This window comes from Heterodontus francisci, chromosome 13 (assembly GCF_036365525.1).
Source record: "Heterodontus francisci isolate sHetFra1 chromosome 13, sHetFra1.hap1, whole genome shotgun sequence".
Taxonomy (NCBI): domain Eukaryota; kingdom Metazoa; phylum Chordata; class Chondrichthyes; order Heterodontiformes; family Heterodontidae; genus Heterodontus; species Heterodontus francisci.
The window spans coordinates 27,108,880-27,128,266 of record NC_090383.1 but is presented as its reverse complement, the minus strand read 5'-3'; the positions used below and the strand labels follow the sequence as shown (position 1 = coordinate 27,128,266).

The 19,387-nt window shown below is 42.7% G+C and overlaps 1 protein-coding gene across 13 annotated transcripts in view; it reads right to left on the bottom strand.

The window, feature by feature from the left end:
* mgme1 (mitochondrial genome maintenance exonuclease 1) overlaps positions 1–19,387 on the bottom strand; it is a 103,432-nt gene that overhangs the window by 48,831 nt on the left and 35,214 nt on the right. For 5 of the 13 annotated variants that reach the window (XM_068044573.1, XM_068044580.1, XM_068044583.1 and 2 more), the window contains exons 2-6: positions 14,140–14,315; positions 10,731–10,820; positions 8,961–9,060; positions 7,674–8,266; positions 5,613–5,826 (exon numbers count right to left, since the gene is read on the bottom strand). In XM_068044573.1, the coding sequence (XP_067900674.1) occupies positions 5,613–5,826; positions 7,674–8,223 (764 nt within the window). In that variant the 5' untranslated portion in view covers positions 8,224–8,266; positions 8,961–9,060; positions 10,731–10,820; positions 14,140–14,315. Of the gene's footprint in view, positions 1–5,612; positions 5,827–7,673; positions 8,267–8,948; positions 9,061–10,730; positions 10,821–14,139; positions 14,316–19,387 lie in introns of all 13 variants that reach the window. The other 8 variants (XM_068044576.1, XM_068044579.1, XM_068044582.1 and 5 more) reach the window with 5 other exon arrangements.

Below are 19,387 nucleotides of genomic sequence, written 5' to 3'. Positions count from 1 at the left end.
AGTCTATTTACCCGAACAAACTTAGCTAACTCCTCTCTCATATCTATGCAACTGGCTTTGTTTAAGGTTCTTGTTTTGGACTCGAGTATGTTGCTCATGAACTTAACATGGAATTCAATTGTAATATGATCATTTCTTCCCAGAGGATCATTTTACTATGAGATTACTAATTAACTCTGCCTCATTACACAATGCTAAATCTAAAATCTTGTTCTAAGAAACTGTCGTGAAAGCATCCTGCAAATTCATCTTCTAGACCTCGGGCTGAATTTTATTCTCCCGCTGCCAGGAACGGCTGGCTCTGCGACGCTGCAATGGTGTCAGCTGTCTCTGCGCAGGCACTGGAACCATTTTTAAAGGGCTGCCAGACCTGCACAGAGTATACAAAGTTCAACCCCTGCACCTCCCCCCACCCTGGCCACTGCATTGTATATAAATCTGAGACCCATTCTCCCATCACCCTCCCAATACACAGAAAATAAATGGTAGCCCTGTTTCCCCCCCTCAAAATACAAACTGAATAGCTGACCTCTCCCTACCCCCCCAACTGCACAAAGTGTAGAGGTCACCCATTCTTCCCCCCCCTCCCCACACCGGACCTAAAAATCCTAAGTGCCCCCCTTCCCCATCTTGGTAGCGCCAGCTTTCCCTGGACGGGAAAGTGAAGGTGCATGAGTGCCAGCCATCGCATGGAGGATCGCCGACAGCCAGTCAGATCGCAGGTAATGGTATGTTAATTTATTCATGCCCTTTATTTCAATATTTAAAGTTGGATCCCGTTGCCAAGCGGCGGGGGGCCGCCACAGAGCCTTGCCATCGCTGGGAAGATCGGGCCCTGCAATCCCGGCGTCGGGCTCCATGGCGGGCCGCTGCCACTGGGACTGCAATCCCGTTGCCACAGAGCCCAACATCAGGAGCTCAACAAAATTCAGCCCTACCTTTGCCAATTTGCCCAGACTATTGTTACAACCAAGGCAGGAGGTATGCACTGTTTAATCTAGTCACACTTCTCCACAGGTCACAACATATATTTTTAAATTTTCCCACTTACTGATAGAGCCAATCATATACTCTATTTTTCCCTGAATAGAACACACTAACCAGGTTTCTTTAATGAACAACAAAATTATCAGTTTATTATAAAACAAGTCTCAACTAGTAATGAACAAAGAACAGTACAGCACAGGAACAGGCCATTCGGCCCTCCAAGCCTGCGCCGATCTTGATGCCTGCCTAAACTAACACCTTCTGCACTTCCGGGGCCCACATCCCTCTATTCCCTTCCTATTCATGTATTTGTCAAGATGTCTCTTAAACGTCGCTATCGTATCTGCTTAAACACAGATTTTAAATTTTTAAGTCGCTTTCTTACCTTAGCCCCTCACACACATACATACACCGGCTAACTGGAAAAATAAAAGGGATTTTTTAAGTACAGAGTTCTGTTACAGACTGAAAAAAAACTCTTGGGCTGATTACTTGCTCATTTTTGAAGAAAACAGATGAGATATGTTGTTCCAAAACTGGCATACAGTCTAGCCTCCGAGTACATGTAGACAGGTCACTGGGATCTTTTAGAAGAGTTCTTTTCAGGCGGCATTGAGAACTAATTTAGCAGGCTTTCTTCAAAGACAGAAGATGAGATGAATTGACAGAGTGGACTTCTCAGGGTCTTTTAGGAGATACTGGAAAGCGAGCTGGGTTGTGGTCTTTTCTCCTTCCTTCACTACTTCAGCAGCAGGGTCACTTTATCAGCCGCTCACTCCAGAAGGTAAAATACTGACACACAACCAAAAGTTTTTGAGTTTGCTGCCCTCAGGTCCGCGCTGCTGCTTCTGGGCTTGTCCAATCAAGGGACGCCTGCCGCTTCTCTGCCTACATCTTTAATGTTAGCAGGGTTTCTGTTCTATTTTTAACTTGAGTCACGTGACAACCAGTATACGCTGTTGCCAAACTAGTTCTTTCAGTGCCCTCTTGAAAAAAAAAAGACTGGTTCAACATTTATTCAGTTTGACGATGAATTCCTCAGAAAATATTTTAACAAAAGAAACAGAACCACTTCCATAACAATATGAAGATTGAAGTTCCCCACAATTATTACATTGCCTTTGTTAAAAGCTCCAACTATTTCTTGCTTATACTGTCCAATGGTACAACTACTGTTAGAGGGCCTATTATCTGCTCCCACCAGCATTTTCTGACCGTAGTTACTCCTAACCTCTACCAATACTGATTCTACTTCCTGATCGTCTGAGCTAAGATCCTTTCTTATTACTGTCCTTATGTCATATTTATTATCAGGGCGACCTTTTCCATTCTGCCTGTCTTTGCAAAATGTTAAGTACCCTAGAATATTTATTTCTTAACCTTGGTCAGTTTGCAATTAAGTCTCTGTAATGACGATAATAGAAAACCCATTTATCTCTACTTGTACCGCTAGTTTGTCTATCTTACTAATGCTTTGTGTATTCAGATAAAAGTTCTTTTTTAAACCATTATTCTCTTCATGGACCTTATTCACTGATGCACTATTACATAGAGTCATAGAGTTATACAGCACAGAAACAGGCCCTTCAGTCCATCACGTCTGTGCCGGCCACCAAGCACCTGTCTGTTCTAATCCCATTTTCCAGCACTTGGCCCATAGCCTTGTATGCTATGGCATTTCAAGTGCTCATCTAAATACTTCTTAAATGTTGAGAGGGCTCCTGCCTCTACCACCTCTTCAGGCAGTGCGTTCCAGATTCCAACCACCCTCTACGTGAAAAAGGTTTTCCTCAAATCCCCTCTAAACTTCCTTCCCCATACCTTAAATCTATTCCCCCTGGTTATTGACCCCTCCGTTAAGGGAAAAAGTTTCTTCCTATCTATCCTATAATGCCCCTCATAATTTTGTATACTGTTAAATTCTCTGTCCCTTCCTGTTCCACCCTACTTGTCTTTACCTAAATGGCTACACTGCTTTTCTCTTTAGATTACCAAATTTCACTTCACTCGACTTCTTCCCTGCTTTTAGTTTAAAGTCCTCTCATTAGCTCTAGTTATTACGATTCGCCAGGACGTTGATCCCAACATGGTTTAAGTAGACAAGCAAAATACTATGGATGCTGGAAATCGAAAATAAAAATGGAAAATGCTGGAAATACTCAGCAGGTCAAGCAGCAGCTGTGGAGAAAGGAACAGAGTTAAACTTTCAGGTTGATTACTTTTTATTAGAACTGGGAAAAGTTAGAAACATAATAGGTTTTAAGTAAATGAAAGGGGCAAGGGTGCGAAAAAGGGAAATTCTGTGATAGGGTGGATGACAGGAGAGCTAACTGACAAAAAGGTTGGTGGTGTAGGGCCAAAGGGAGAGGTAATGGGGAAAGTAAAGAAACAAAGATGTGTCTGGGAGAGGCATGAATGACAAAAATGAACAGCTACCATCCAAAAGCAAAAACAGGAGAAAAACAAGAGTCAATCCAAAACCTGCAAAGAAAAAAGGAAAGAAAATGGTGGCAAGGTTACGGTCTGAAATTGTCGAACTCACTGTTGAGTCCAGAAGGCTGTAAAGTGCTTAACTGAAAGATGAGGTGCTGTTTGTTGAACTTGCATTGAGCTTTACTGGAGCACTCCAAGAGGCCAAGGACAGAGAAGTCAGTGCGAGAGGAAGGTAGAGAATTAAAATGATATGCATCCAGAAGCTTGGGGTCATGCTTGCGTACTGAATGGAGGTGTTCCACAAAGTGGTCAGTCAATCTGCGTTTGGTCTCCCCAATGTAGAGCAGATCGCATTGTGAACAGCAAATACAGTATACTAAATTGAAAGAAGTACACATAAATCGCTGTTTTACCATTTTAAGAAATTTTTTTTATTCCTTCATGGGATGTGGACATCACTGGCTAGGCCAGCATTTATTGCCCATCCCCAATTGCCCTTGAGAAGGTGGTGGTGAGCTGCCTTCTTGAACCACTGCAGTCCATGTGGGGTAGGTACACCCACAGTGCTATTAGGAAGGGAGTTCAAGGATTTTGACCCAGCGACAGTGAAGGAATGGGGATATAGTTCCAAGTCAGGATGGTGTGTTGGGGCCTTGGCTATCCAGCCACCTGTCATTTAATTTTTCTTCACATTACTCCCACTCAGATCCTTGGCTTGCTGCAGTGTTCCAATAAAGCTCAATGCAAACTGCAGGAACAGCACCTCATTTTTCAACTGGGAACTTTACAGCCTTCTGGACTCAATTACAATCAATTCTGATTGTAACCTCTTCCATGTTTTGTTTTTCTTTGCTGGCTTGGTTTTTTTCCTCTCGTTTCTCTTATTTCCCCTTTTTATTTGCTTTCAGACAGAAACTATTCAGGATCCATCCATTCACACCTCTCTAGACACATCTATTGTTTCTTTATTTGTCCCATTAGCACTCCCTTTGATCTTGCCGCAGCAATTCTTTTGTCATTTAATCTCTTCTGTCTTTCACCCTTTCACAGACCTCCCCTTTCGTTCTTTTTCCCACTTTCACTTGCTTAAAATCTATTACGTTTCTAACTTTTCCCAATTCTGATGGAAAGTGATCGACCTGAAACGTTAACTGTTTCTTTCCACAAATGCTGCCTAACCTGTTGAGAAATTTCAGCATTTCCAGTTTAAGTGGAGCCCATTGCAACGGAACAGCTCCCTCTTTCTCCAGTATTGGTGCCAGTGCGCCATGAATTTAATCCCCTTCTTCCCCTACCACTCTGAGCCATACATTTAATTCTCTAATCTTATTGATCCTATGCCAATTGGTGCATGTGGTAGGTAATAACCCAGGGATTATTACCTTCAAGGTACTGCATTTTAATTGGAACCTCAACTCTTCAAACTTTCTCAGAACCTCATTACTAATTCTACCCAAGTCGCAGGTTCCTATGTGGATCATGACAACTGGATCCTCCCCCTCACTCCAAGTTCTTCTCCAGTCGCGAGATGTCTTTAATCCTGGCACCAGGCAGGCAATGCAAACTACGGAGTTGCAGTTACAGCAGCAAAGAAGAGTATTTATCCTCCAGACTATACTGTCCCCTTTTATTACCACAGTCCTTTTCACTCACCCCACTTGAATAAGCTCCTGCACCATGACATGTGACTCCAGACACACAGCAATGTGGCTGACTCTTAACTGTCCTCCGAGATGGCCCAGCAAGGGCAATTAGGAATGGGCAATAAATGCTGGCTTTGCCAGGGATGCCCACATCCCACAAAACAAATAAAAAAAACAGAACCTGTTGGTCAAGGTCTCCATCACTACCTCTTGGATCCCTGACCATGACGAACTCTAAAGTTCTGCTTAACGTAAAGAGTGTGACTGCCTCCTGGAACAAAGTTGTCAGGTAAATCTCCCCTATCCCTGATGCTCCGCAGCGTCTGCAGCTCCAACTCCAGCTCAACAACTCTGAGCCAAAGTTCCTTGAGCTGCAGACACTTACTGCAGATGTGGTTGTCAGGGATCGCAATGCTCTCCACAAACTTCCACATGCTGCAGTTATGGCACACCACCTGAACTGTCATGTCTATCCGTATTTATTTATTTGATTTTATACTCATGGAGCCTGCAATGTAAACATTAGATTAAAGGAATGCCAGATCTTACCGATATTCTGCAACGCAGTCTACAAGTCCCATGTACTGTAATGGCACATGACTCACAACACTCTCCAAGACTCGAGTTCCTTTAATGTCTGCTAAGATGTCCTTCACACTGTGCAAGTAGCCTGCAATTTCTTCGTCATCAGTTTTTGGAATTTTGGTTGAGAGAAGAGTCTCCTCCAAAGTAGAATGAAAAAGCTGCCCTCGATTGAGAATATCTGGGGAAATATTGCATCTAATGTCACTGGCAGAATGGTCACAAAAATGGATAGCACACTTAAAATTTGCTCTAGACACCAGCATTACACAGTCCTCTGTACAATCTGACCAACATGGAGTGAGGGGAATCCAGATAGTTACTGCAGGTTGCTGTCAACATTGAAATGGCTGGCATAAGGCAACACGAACAGAAACCTGGGGAAGGTAGGCCTTTGTGCAAGAGTGAGTGGGGTGACAGGTGAGTGAAAAGAAGAAAATAAAAGGAAAAAAAGGAGAAAAACAGAAGTAATTTAAAGAGCATATCCAGAGATATAATCTTTTCTGTGAGGACTACCTGGTCAGTTGGTCTCCAAGCAGGTTGTCAGTACAATGTTGACATTACACAACAAACTGCCTGCCTCAAGAGGAAGCACTGGGATGGCAAAGGCCTGCATGAGAAGCACAAGTGTGGATGGTTTTCCCTGTTCTGCAGTTCTCAGTTCAACCATTTAACTTCTTTGGCACTTGTTAATGGGGTGTGTGAGGTGTTGGCATGACCACATTGATTGACCATTCTTACTTGCCCCGATCTGCCAGTCCTCGAGTTGATTGTGGTCCTACTGCAGCATTAGATGGAGAATTTCAGGAAAGGGTGGTAAGGATACGCATTCACTTTAAAAGACTGTCAGTATTTTTTGAGAGGAGGAGCTAAACATCATACTGAATAATGATGATTTTGACACTAAGTGAGACAAAGCTGATTACATTTACATAATCTGTTGAAAGGTCACTGACCTGAAACGTTAACTGTTTCGCTCTTCACAGATGCTACCTGACCTGCTGAGTATTTCCAGCACTTTGCTTTTATTTCAGATTGCTGGCATCTTCAGTATTTTGCTTTTAAATTTACAGAATGATGGGGAAATGCTTTCCCTCTAGTGTTGTATTGGCAGTGAAGTTTATTTAAACAATTATAGTTTTAGAACGACATTAGAACTGGCTTCAGGCTGTCACAACTGCTGGTATTTCACCTGGTCAAGAGCCACCTGCTTTAAGTAACCATAAGATAGATGTAGAAAAGAGGCTTCCACATCTCGGGGAGTCCAAACTAGGGGCCGTTTGATTGGCACCCCATTCACAAACAAACATTCACTCCCTCCACGACCGGCACACAGTGGCAGCAGTGTGTACCATCTACAATATGCACTGCAGCAACGCACCAAGGCTCCTTAGACAGCACCTTCCAAAACCGCGAACTCTACCACCAAGAAGGACAAGGGCAGCAGTTGCATGGGAACACCACCACCTGCAAGTTCCCCTCCAAATCACACACCATCCTGACTTGGAACTCTTTCACCGCTCCTTCACTGTCGCTGGTTCAAAATCCTGGAACTCCCTTCCTAACATCAATGTGGGTGTACCTACCCCACATGGACTGCAGCAGTTCAAGAAGGTGGCTCACCACCACCTTCTCAAGGGCAATTAGGGATGGGCAATAAATGCTGTCCTAGCCAGTGATGCCTACATCCCAAGAATGAATAAAAGAGTCATTAATCTATCCAATAAAAGTTTCTTCTGAATTGTTTTTTTTTAAACCTAGAGTGTTGAGAATGTGGAACTCACTAACACAAGGAGTAGTACAGCCAAATAACACAGGTGCGTTTAAGGGGAAGCTAAATAATTATATAAGGGAGAAAGGAATAGAAAGATAAGTAGATAGGATTAGATGAAGTAGGACGGGAGGAAACTCATGTTGAGCATAAACACCAGCTGAATGGTGTTGTAAATTCTATACAATCATGTCATCCCTGAGAGTGATCACTTTACCCCAGGTTTCTTCATATCCAGCACCACAGAATGCACTTACTTTGAGTGTACTCCTTGAAGCCATCTTGGCCGAGCTCAGTCATCATTCTCCGTTTCCACCTCTCTAAGTAAAACGCTTGCTCCAAACTCATGGTCAGCTGCAGGATGCGCGTCACGCTGGGCAGGCTGGTCTTCGAGTGGTTTCTTTGTGACAGTGGTAGCTTAAGCACAGGCCCTGGCTCCTGCTCAGCATTCTGACGTTCAGAGTTCAAGAAGGGAGCTGGATTTTGGGGGTTTTCATATCCCGGCTCTTCACTGGCCAATTTCGATCTGATGATCGGTCCGTACAAGAGGCCGTCCTCTTTGAGCAGAGTCTTGGGGGTCTGGGGGCTGACCTTTGTAGAGACAACGGAGCGGACCAAGGAGGCGTATTTCTTACGGTCTACTTGCTCATATTTGCTTAGGTCCTTTTTCTGGCATTTAAGAGATGGGAAGGTAGAAAAATCGTGACACTGGGAGACCAGCCCTTTCTGCACTGCACCCCAGTGTTGTATGGATGAGTTCTTAAGCATTCTGCAGGTTGCAGCATTCAGCACGATGAAGTAATTCATTCCCCAATGTGACCATTGAGGCACATGTCAAATCATCTTCCTCCTGCAACAGAATACAGGATTAACCTTTTCCTCTATCTGCCTGAGCCTTTTACTGCCAACACAATCCTACCATTTGGGGGCTATTTGCTACATTTCACTGATTGCCTCCTTAGCAAGCTGCAGAAAGTTTCATAAAAGAGAAAGATCCAGTGAGTTATCCCTGCCTTATTACCCAGCGTGCAATATAGAGGAAGAAAGAACTTGCATTTATATAGCACCTTTCATGCTTGCCGATGCTCCAAACCACATCACATGAGAAAATTAAAACACTGCCCTCTGGTGGAGGTCAAACTAAAACCACATTAGATACTGGAGGTCCAGATGAGATATAAATCACTTAACACTGACGCGTGCAGTAAATAACATCTGCAGTATACATAATGTTCTAGTTAAACCTTATGGCATCTGAACCCTCAATTAAGTTGCAGTCCTTAAAATAAAATTTCTATTTAATGCAATGCCAATTCTGCAAAGCAGTGATGAATACTGAATAAAAACTGATAATTTTAACATACATTAATTTTTTGCTGCAGTTTGGTGCATCTTTAATTCCTGTATCGAAAACAGCACAACATGATATAATTTGCTTTAGTGTGCAACTAGTTCACGTGCACATTATATATTTCCTTTAGATAATGTATGCAGCCAGTATACAGCTTGGTTGAGGTCTCGTCTTTACTCACGCACATACATGCCTCAAGTCAGTGAGAAGTCCCAGAATTTTCAGTAGGTTAGCCCCAGGACAATTACTGCTTTCTGAAAGTGAGGCTAGTGTTGCGTTGGGGGTTGAGTCACCTACACAGGTGGTTTATAATGAATGTTATCAATCATACCATCAACTAATCACTGCACATCTTTTCAGAACATAAGGCACCTTATAGTTCTCTAGAGGGTAGCTAATTTTGGATGATTCTTACTGTTCAACCCATTAGAGGTTGTCAGCTCCTCATGCACTTTAACATTAGAAATGGAGGTATTTTAACAGCTTACTAAAAATAACTATTATTAATCATTTATTAAGCCAGCAGCTCCATCTCTCTAATTGAGTTATGGTACATATATACAGTATTAGATATGTATGGTGTTTCATAACATGATTATTTGTGGTAAACTATGATCCAGAGAAAGTGCATTAGAATTATAAACACAAATAGCTAAGGTATAGGGTTCAAGATCTTACACAATATATAAAATAACTTTCCTGTGACTGCTGGCCATTGTACTTTCAAGCCCTAGGAAGCACTACACTGGTCAGAGGAATAAAGCAGCTTAGGAGCAATGTTAAGAATTGACATGACTGTAGTGTTTACACAGATTGTGATTAACTTGATTTCACACAAAATTAACAAAGTAAACAAAATAGTTTAAAATAAGTAAAATAATGAAGGCAATGAAGAAAAACACTACAGCTATTCAAGATTAACTCAAAGACAAGATCTCCTGGGTCTCCCTGCCCTCAGCACACTTGATACCTCGCATATATTCCCACAAGTATTAAGGAATGATCTAATAGAGTTCTTTCTAGATGATTAAAGGCATTGATGATTCCATTTCCTCTGGTGATAGAGCTCAGAACAAAGGGGCATAACTTTAAAATTAGAGCTAGGCCATTTAGGGGTGATGTCAGGAAGCATTTGTCACAAAGGATAGTGGGAATCTGGAACTCTTGATCTAACCTTTCAGCTTTTAAGGGGAAAATGAAAATTTTAAACCCGAGATTGACAGAATTTTAACAGGCAAAGGTACTAAACGCTTACGGAACGAAGGCGGGTAAGATGGAGTTAAGATACAAATCAGACATGATCTAATTGAATGGCGGAACAGGCTCAAGGGGTTGAATAGCCTAATCATATTCCTATGTTCCTTCCTTCCTATGATATTTAAACTTGGGGAGTGGGAAGAAGTCAGTCAAGGCTGCTGTTACCCTCCACGCTTTCCAGCACAGATCACTCACTGAGTTGTGGACAGCTCAGGCTTGGGGTTGGTTTCTCTCCTTCTACCCCACAGGCACCGGTGCTCAGTAAGAGTTCCAGGTACAAATCCTGTTGGAACAATTCCCACAGGAGGGTTGGTCTATTAAAGTAGGTGAGAAAACATTGCAGATGCACACCATCCTGAATTGGTAATATCACTATTCCTCCACTGTTGCCAAGTCAAAAACCTAGAACTCCCTTACTCCCTTCCTCACAGCACTGTGGATGTACCTACACCACATGGACTGCTGTGGGTCAAGAAGGCAGCTCACCACCACCTTCTCAAGGGCAAAGGGATGCGCAACAAATGCTGGCCTAGCCAGCGGTGCCCACATCCCATGAAGAAATTTATTAAAAACAGTTCCAACTGTAATCTTTGAAAGTTCTCTCAATTCAGAAACTGCTCCTTTAAATTGGAAAATTGAGCACGTCACTCTGCTACTTAAGAAAGGCGCGAAGAAAACCAGGGAATTATAGACCAGTTAGCCTAACCTCTGCTGTTGGGAAATTACGAGAGTCCATAATTAAAGATAGGGTATAAAAACAAGAAATGCTGGAACCACTCAGCAGGTCTGGCAGCATCTGTGGAAAGAGAAGCAGAGTTAACGTTTCGGGTCAGTGATCCTTCTTCGAAACTGACAAATATTAGAAATGTCACAGGTTATAAGCAAGTGAGGTGGGGGTGGGGCAAGAGATAACAAAGGAGAAGGTGTAGATTGGACAAGGCCACATAGCTGACCAAAAGGTCATGGAGCAAAGGCAAACAATATGTTAATGGTGTGTTGAAAGACAAAGCATTAGTACAGATAAGGTATTAACGGACTGAAAATTGAACAGCAGCAAATGCAAACATGAAAAAAAAACAGTGGGTAAGCAAACTGAATAAACTAAGATGAAATGAAATAAATGCAAAAAAAAAAATTGTAAAAAATGTAAAAAAGAAAAAATAACGAAAAATGAAAGTAAAATGGGGGGGCTGTCATGCTCTGAAATTATTGAACTCAAATGTTCAGTCCGGCAGGCTGTAGTGTGCCTAATCGGTAGATGAGATGCTGTTGCTCGAGCTTGCGTTGATGTTCACTGGAACATTGCAGCAATCCCAGGACAGAGATGTGAGCATGAGAGCAGGGGGGAGTATTGAAATGGCAAGCAACCGGAAGCTCGGGGTCCTGCTTGCGGACTGAGCGGAGGTGTTCCGCAAAGCGGTCACCCAGTCTGCGTTTGGTCTCCCCAATGTAGAGGAGACCACATTGTGAGCAGCGAATACAGTATACTACATTGAAAGAAGTACAAGTAAATTGCTGCTTCACCTGAAAGGAGTGTTTGGGGCCTGGGATAGTGAGGAGAGAGGAGGTAAATGGGCAGGTATTACACCTCCTGCGATTGTCGGGGAAGGTGCCATGGGACGGGGACGAGGTGGTGGGGGTAATGAAGGAGTGGACCAGGGTGTCGCGGAGGATGACTGATAGGGTGACTGAATACCTGGAAAATTTTCAGCTGATCAGAGAGTGCCAGGGGTAGGTAATGCCTTATACTGATTGAATTTTATGAAGTAGTGGACAGGGTAATGTCTATGGATATTATTTATATGGACTTCTAGAAAGAATATGATAAACTCCCTAATGAGAGCATGTTAGCTAAAGTTGAAGCTCATGGAATTGAAGACAAAATATTGATCTGCTTAGCAAAGTGACTGAGCAGAAAAAGAGTAAGGATAATGGACAGGTACTCTAAGAACAGATATTAATAGGAGCAGAAGCAGGCCATTCGGCCCCTTGAGCCTGCTCTGCCATTTAATAAGATCATGGCTGATCTGATTGATACCCTACCTCCACTTTCCTGCCTGCCCCCACACCCCCCCACCCCCCCCCACAACCCTCCGACTCCCTTGTCAATCAAAAATCTGTCTAACTCAGCCTTGAATATATTCAATGACCCAGGCTCCAATGGTTGCTGAGGAAGAGAATTCCAAACATAAACAAACCTCAGAGAAGAAATTCCTCCTCATCTCAGTCTTAAATAGGAGACCCCTTGATTTGAAACTGTGCGCCCCAGTCCTAGATTTCCCCATGAGGGGAAATATCCTCTCAGGCATGGACAGAGGTTTCAACAGAAGAGCTGGGTGGGAGTCGGGCAACGTTACTGAAGTGGAAATCGGCAGTCTTAATGTGGTTGAAAGCTCATCTCGTGATCAAATATGACACCAAGGTTGTGAGCAGTCTGGCTCAGCCTCAGACAAGAGGGTAGAAGTCATGCTTCAGCTATACAAAGCCATGGTTAGACCACACCAGGAGTATTGGAGTTCTGGGAAGACCACCTTTGGAAGGATGTAATGGCCTCAGAGGGAGTGCAGTGTAGGTTTCCCAGAATGATAACTGCACTCCTAGGTTTACATTACAAGGAGAAAATACATTAACTAGGGTTATATGTTCTGGAATTCAGAAGGTGAAGAGATGACTTGATTGAGGTTTTGAAGATATTAAAGAAAACCGATGTGAGAAATTATTTTTGCTAGTTTTATTTATTTTATTTATTTAGAGATACAGCACTGAAACAGGCCCTTCGGCCCACCGAGTCTGTGCCGACCAACAACCGCCCATTTATACTTCTTTCTTTTGGGCCTCCTTATCTCGAGAGACAATGGATACGCGCCTGGAGGTGGTCAGTGGTTTGTGAAGCAGCGCCTGGAGTGGCTATAAAGGCCAATTCTGGAGTGACAGGCTCTTCCACAGGTGCTGCAGAGAAATTTGTTTGTTGGGGCTGTTGCACAGTTGGCTCTCCCCTTGCGCCTCTGTCTTTTTTCCTGCCAACTACTAAGTCTCTTCGACTAATGCTACATTAATCCCATATTCTCTACCACATCCCCACCATTCACCTACCACCTACCTACACTAGGGGCAATTTTTAATGGCCAATTTACCTATCAACCTGCAAGTCTTTGGAGGTGGGAGGAAACCGGAGCACCTGGCGGAAACCCATGCAGACACAGGGAGAACTTGCAAACTCCGCACAGGCAGTACCCAGAACTGAACTTGGGTCGCTGGAGCTGTGAGGCTGCGGTGTTGGGGAGTATAGGACTAGGGGGCATAGTCTGAATAGTAGAGCCAGGCTTTTCAGGAGTGAAATTAGGAAACACTTCTGTGCACAAAGGGCGACAGAAGTTTGGATCTCTCTTCCGCAAACAGCAACTGATACTATTTCAATTGTTAATTTTAAGTCTAAGATTGATAGATTTTTGTTATCTCAAAGCATTAAGAGATATGGGGCAAAGGCGAATATATGGAGTCAGGTCACAGAACAGTCATGACTTCATTGAATGGTGGAACAGGCACGACAGACTAAATGGCCTACTCCTGTTCCTAAGTTAAAGAGGTTTTTTTAAAAAAAGAGATATGCTGTGTATTTTTAAAATTTGTTTCTATTTTAGATTGAAGGAACTTGCTGAGTTTTGTTTTACAGCTACTTTTCACAAGAAGAACTGGCTGCATTAAAAAGCTGCAGACTTCACACCCTGGTTGCTAGAGTGACGACTTCTGGTCCCAGGGCAGCAGGCTACACAAATACATTTATCACTCACAGCTGAGAGGATATGCTGCCATGCTCCACTGCGTTGACAGGTTGGAAGGCCTTGTGGAAGCAGAGCATTCCATCCATGCAAGATAAGAGCGATGGAACAAAACAAGGAAGGCGGGTCACAAAAAGAAAATGATCGGGGCTGCAGATTACACCAGGGAGCTGCAAGGAGGGAAGAAGCAGTGTGTTGACAAAAAGTAGTAAGAGAAAGAACATAAGTTTCAAGAGCAAAACAAGAAACTCTGCTTCTCTAGTTTAAATGTACTGTAGACCTTCAAGATTTTCACTCTAATAAATAAATTTTAATAAAATGAACCTAAAGCCTTACCATGTCTCTTCTCTTTACAGATGTTGACTGTGTATTTCTAGAATTTTGTTTTTTGTTTAAAGGTGATGTGCTTGGCCCATCAAAAAACTTCCATTTCTATAGCGCCTTTCACAACCACCGGAGGTCCTAAAGAGCTTTAGAGCCAAGGCAGTCCTTTTGAATTACACAGACTACATCTGGGGAGAGGGTGAATGTCCAGTTACAATTTTAGTTCCATGTTGACAACTAAATCATCTTTTAAAAATAAGTTGTAGATAGCCCCTTATAGAAGATCTAATTTAAAAAATCCTCATTCTTATACTATTAGTCAACACGTATGGTAGAATATTTCATTTTGATTGCGATCTCTAACATTGCAACAACTGATGTAACGTTTCCTGAATCTAGAGGTATTTTTTGGAAAAGGTTGGTCAGTCCTTCAAGTTTTAAAACAGAAGCATTGCCTATTCCACATTCAATAGCCATTGCATTGCAGATCAACATATTCTGGTGCTTGTTTACCGACTTGCTAGAATAGCTTGTGTGCTATATCATTGAGATCAGGACAGGCTGACAGGTGCACAGAGAAAAGTAAACTAGGATGAAATCACTAGCTATTGTAGTGGACAGAGTAACATATTTTACTGTACATCAAATGCTCCAAGTTATCGTTGGAAAAGAAATAATGGAGGCGGGCTCACTTGTCAAATGCACAAACAATGACGGACAGGAAAAGAACCTCTGGTCCATCCAGTCTGTCCCACACAATTGATACCTCGTGTCTCACATTATGTACACTCTCCATCTCACCCAAAACCTTGTGATCTCCTGGTAGAGGCAAAAAATGGATAAAATTCCAGGCCAATCTGGGGGTAAAATTCTGGCATATTCCTCTCCAATCCAAGTGATTGAAGCTAGTTAAAACTAGTCCAGATGATCATTCTGGCCCTGATAACTCTATGCAATATGTCCATGTTGTATAAGATGATCCCTGTCCGAGATAGAAACAGGACCAGCTCTTGCTTGAAGGAATTCAATGAATCACTGTTCGCCATGAGTGGACTGCCTGTTCAGGAGGTCTGCTACAAGGAAAAGAACCACCTTCTGAAATCCACACTTGAACAACTTAAAATTGTGACCTTTGGTCCTCCCTAATCTATTTAATTGGAAGAAACTGTCATCTCAAACACAATCAATTCCCTCCATCATTTCAAGAACCTTGATCAGATCACCTCTAAGTATTCTCTGAAGTGCACAGTTTCATTCACATCCTCAGATAATGAAGCAGTCTGCACCCACATGCAAGACCGGGACAATATTTAGGCGTGGGCTGTTAAGTGTCATGTAAAATTCATGCCACACAATTGCCAGGCAATGACCATCTCCCATTGACAGTCAATGGAATTACCATCAGTAATCTTCTACCAGCAACATCCTGGGGGTGGGGGTGGTGGTGGTTACCATTGACCAGAAACTGAATTTGAACCAGACACATAAATACAATGGCTACAAGAGCAGGTCAAAGGCAGCAAATTCTACAGTGAGTAACTCACCCCCTGACTCCCCAAAGCCGTTCTCCTGGCCTACTCTGGCTCCTAATTCATATGTTTGCATGTTCTACCATCTACAAGGCACAAGTCAGGAGTGTGATGGAATATTCCCCACCTCCCTGGATAAATGCAGCTCCAACAACACTCCAGAAGCTTGGCACTATGCAGGAAAAAGCAGCCAGCCTGACTGGCACCCCATCCACCACCTTCAACATTCACTCCCTCCACCAAGGGTGCACGGTGGCTGCAGTATGTACCATCTACAAAATGCACTGCAGCAACTTACCAAGACTTCTTCACAGGACCATCCAAACCTGCAACCTCTACTGTATAAAACATTGGAAGCAGGTGCACGGGACACCACCAAGTTCCCCTCCAGGTCACACACCACCCTGAGTTTGACACCGTCCCTTGATCGTCACTGGGTCAAAATTCTGCAGTCCCTTACCTAACAGTACTATATGTGTCCCTACACCACACGGAGTGCAGCGGTTCAAGGCAATTGGGAATGGGCAATAAATGCTGGCCTGGTCGGTGACGCTCACGTCCTGTGAAAGAATATTTTAAAAATGACACAATCAAGGGTGACATACTCTTACGCAATGAGACGATATTCAGCAACGGGTTAATGACTTCAAGCGAACAGTGATCATCACCAGAGAAAACAGAAAGCAAAAATGAAGAGTATTTAAAAAGATCATAATCTCAACTGTTATTTAGATAATAAGGCTATGTTGGTATGTGACTGGAGTCTTATGTAGCCTGGTTGGGCAAGAGCAGGTTTCCTTTCCTAAAATACATTAATGAACCGATGCAATTTTATGACAATCCAACACTTTTTACTGATACCAGCTTTTTAAAAGACATATATTTCCAGCTGTTTAAAACTAAACCCAAATTCTCAAACTGCCATTGGAGCTTTTGAACTCATTGTCTGACTTATCAGTCCAAGCCTCTGGATTACTAGGCCAGTAGTAAAACCACAGCATTACAGTACGCTAGGTAACTGGCAGTTGAGGACTGATAGCTTCAACATATTAGAGGGCAGGATACTCTCTGACCTGACAACACACCGATGCCCCGAAGTTGGAAATTTTTTTTTTTTAAAGGATTCTTTCAAATAGGCAAAATTTCAATCAGCTCTTGAGTAGAAGGCCTTAATAGGAGGCGGGAGAAAATATTGGAGCAAAAATTATAACTTTGCAGCTCCCCATGGATTAGCAGGTTTTAAAAAAGCAGATCATATAATTTTCACTAAGGTAGAGACTGGAAAGGACTCAGGTTCAACACTTGGTTTATGCTGGTTTAACCGACCCCAGCCAAGGCATAATTGCCCTCCATGTATTCAGACTATGCAGAGAAACTAAAAACAACAGGAAGAGTGCTGTGCTCAAGTACAGGCAAGAAAAGAATCACATTTGATGGTGTTACCCGCCCACTCATCCTTCCCCAACCCGAGACGCTCCCCTGTAAAGCAGCAGTATAGAGATGGGAACAGTTTGCTAACACTCAGTTTCAAAGAAGGCTGTCGTCAACTGTAAAATCACCACCACCTCCACCAGAGGTGGGGAGAAAAGAGAACATTGATTCTTTAACTATAATTGTACTTTTTAAAAAACCAGACTGATTCCTGGGATGGCGGGACTGACGACTGAGGAGAGATTGAGTCGGTTAGGATTATATTCGCTGGAGTTCAGAAGAGTGAGGGGGATCTCATAGAAACCTATAAAATTCTAACAGGACTTGACAGGGTAGATACAGGATGTTCCCGATGGTGGGGGAGTCAAGAACCAGGGTCATAGTCTAAGGATACGGGGTAAACCTTTCAGGACTGAGATGAGGAGAAATTACTTCACCCAGAGAGTGGTGAGCCTGTGGAATTCATTACCACAGAAAGCAGCTGAGGCCAAAACATTGTATGTTTTCAACAAGGAGTTAGATATAGTTCTTGGGGCGAAAGGGATCAAAGGATATGGGGGGGGGGGGGGGAGAAGCGGGAACAGGTTACTGAGTTGGATGATCAGCCATGATCATAATGAGTGGTGGAGCAGGCTCGAAGGGCTGAATGGCCTACTCCTGCTCCTATTTTCTATGTTTGTGTATCCAAAATTCAGCCTGCTCTTCAATATCTCATTTACTCCATGTTCATTTTACTAAACAGAGATTCTTGTCATTTCAGGACAGTGAAATGCATACACACTTGTAATAAGTCATCAATCTGACTTCAGCCAGGATCCATGTGGAACCTCTCTGCTTACTATAGTAAGTTTATGTAATGCCATGGCAACAGACCCCAACAATTAGTTACTTAAACACCAGTCAGAATTTGGTATTTGAAACAGGTTTCATTTTAAACCTCATAACTGGCCCTGCACAGCAATACTTATTGATACCAACTGAGGTGGAGGCCAGTGTTAAGAATACAAATCTGCTTCTGGCATTAATTGATTTTGGGGGCGGGGGGGGGGGGGGGGGGCTGACTAGAAAAGGAAAATTAAATAATATTTCTCCTAACTGATAGCAGAAATGCTTTTTTTTTTAAATTACAAAGGAAGAACTCTTTACTTTGGCAACACACCCACTCACTGTAATGCTGCTCTTTAACACAAATGACTGCTTAGAAATGCCACACATTGTAGGAGCACAGGTTTTAGCATGTTCAGAAATGCAGATAAAGGCCTGGTTTTATCCAGTTATAGTCACTAAATGAGGCTGTAGTTTAAAGACATTTTGTTTAATTCTCAAACGTGATTTATAATGGTGACCATCTTAATGTGTATTCAGTGTGAAGGTAAATTACTTTAACAAAGATGAAGCACTCAGTGTCCTTCAATTTGCAGTAGACTTTTTAGTTGCAACTGTGAAAAAAAAATTACAAATATCAGGCTGTTTAATCAGACTGCAATCAGTCAAGAAACCTCAACATTCAAGGTAGCAAAAGGGACTATAGTGTTTGATATATATGAGAGAGGATGCACAATTACATCTGCAGAGCTTTTCACTAAAGCTAGGTTCATGGTCACTCAGTCTCATCTCAAATACCGATGTGTTTCAGCTGTCTCATATTCAGACTATTTTTCCTTTAAGTCAGAGGTTTCACAGCGTCCTGTCAGTCCTGACACCAATCCTCTTTCTCCGTCCTAATAAGCTCCTTCCCTTCAACCATCTCTGGTGGCATAGTGGTAATGTCACTGACCTGGTAATCCAGAGGCCCAGGGGACATGGGTTCAAATCCCACCATGACAATTGTGGAATTTAAATTCAAAAATCCGGAATTCAAAGTGAACATCACGAAACTATTAAAAACCCCACTAATGCCCTTTAGGGAAGGTAATCTGCTGTCCTCACCTACATGTGATTCCAGACCCGCAGCAATGTGGTTGACTCTTAAATGCCCTCTGAAATGGCGTAGTAAGCCACTCAGTTGTCAAGGGCAATTAGGGATGGGCAACAAATGCTGGCCTTAAAAAAAAAATTTGTCGGTGATTCCATTCTACATTCACAACTTTCACGCCCTCAGGGCTTCAGTCCTCCCAAGACTGAATTATCAACAGGGCATTAAACGTCTTGCTCCTTCCATCTCTTAAGTCTAATCATTTCCTACCACTTCTTACATTGGTACCTTCAGCCTTAGTTTTTCATCTATTTACATCCTCAGCCTCACTAACTGTTCTGAACTTCCACATCTCCCCAAACTCAAAACTGTTCTTTTTGATATA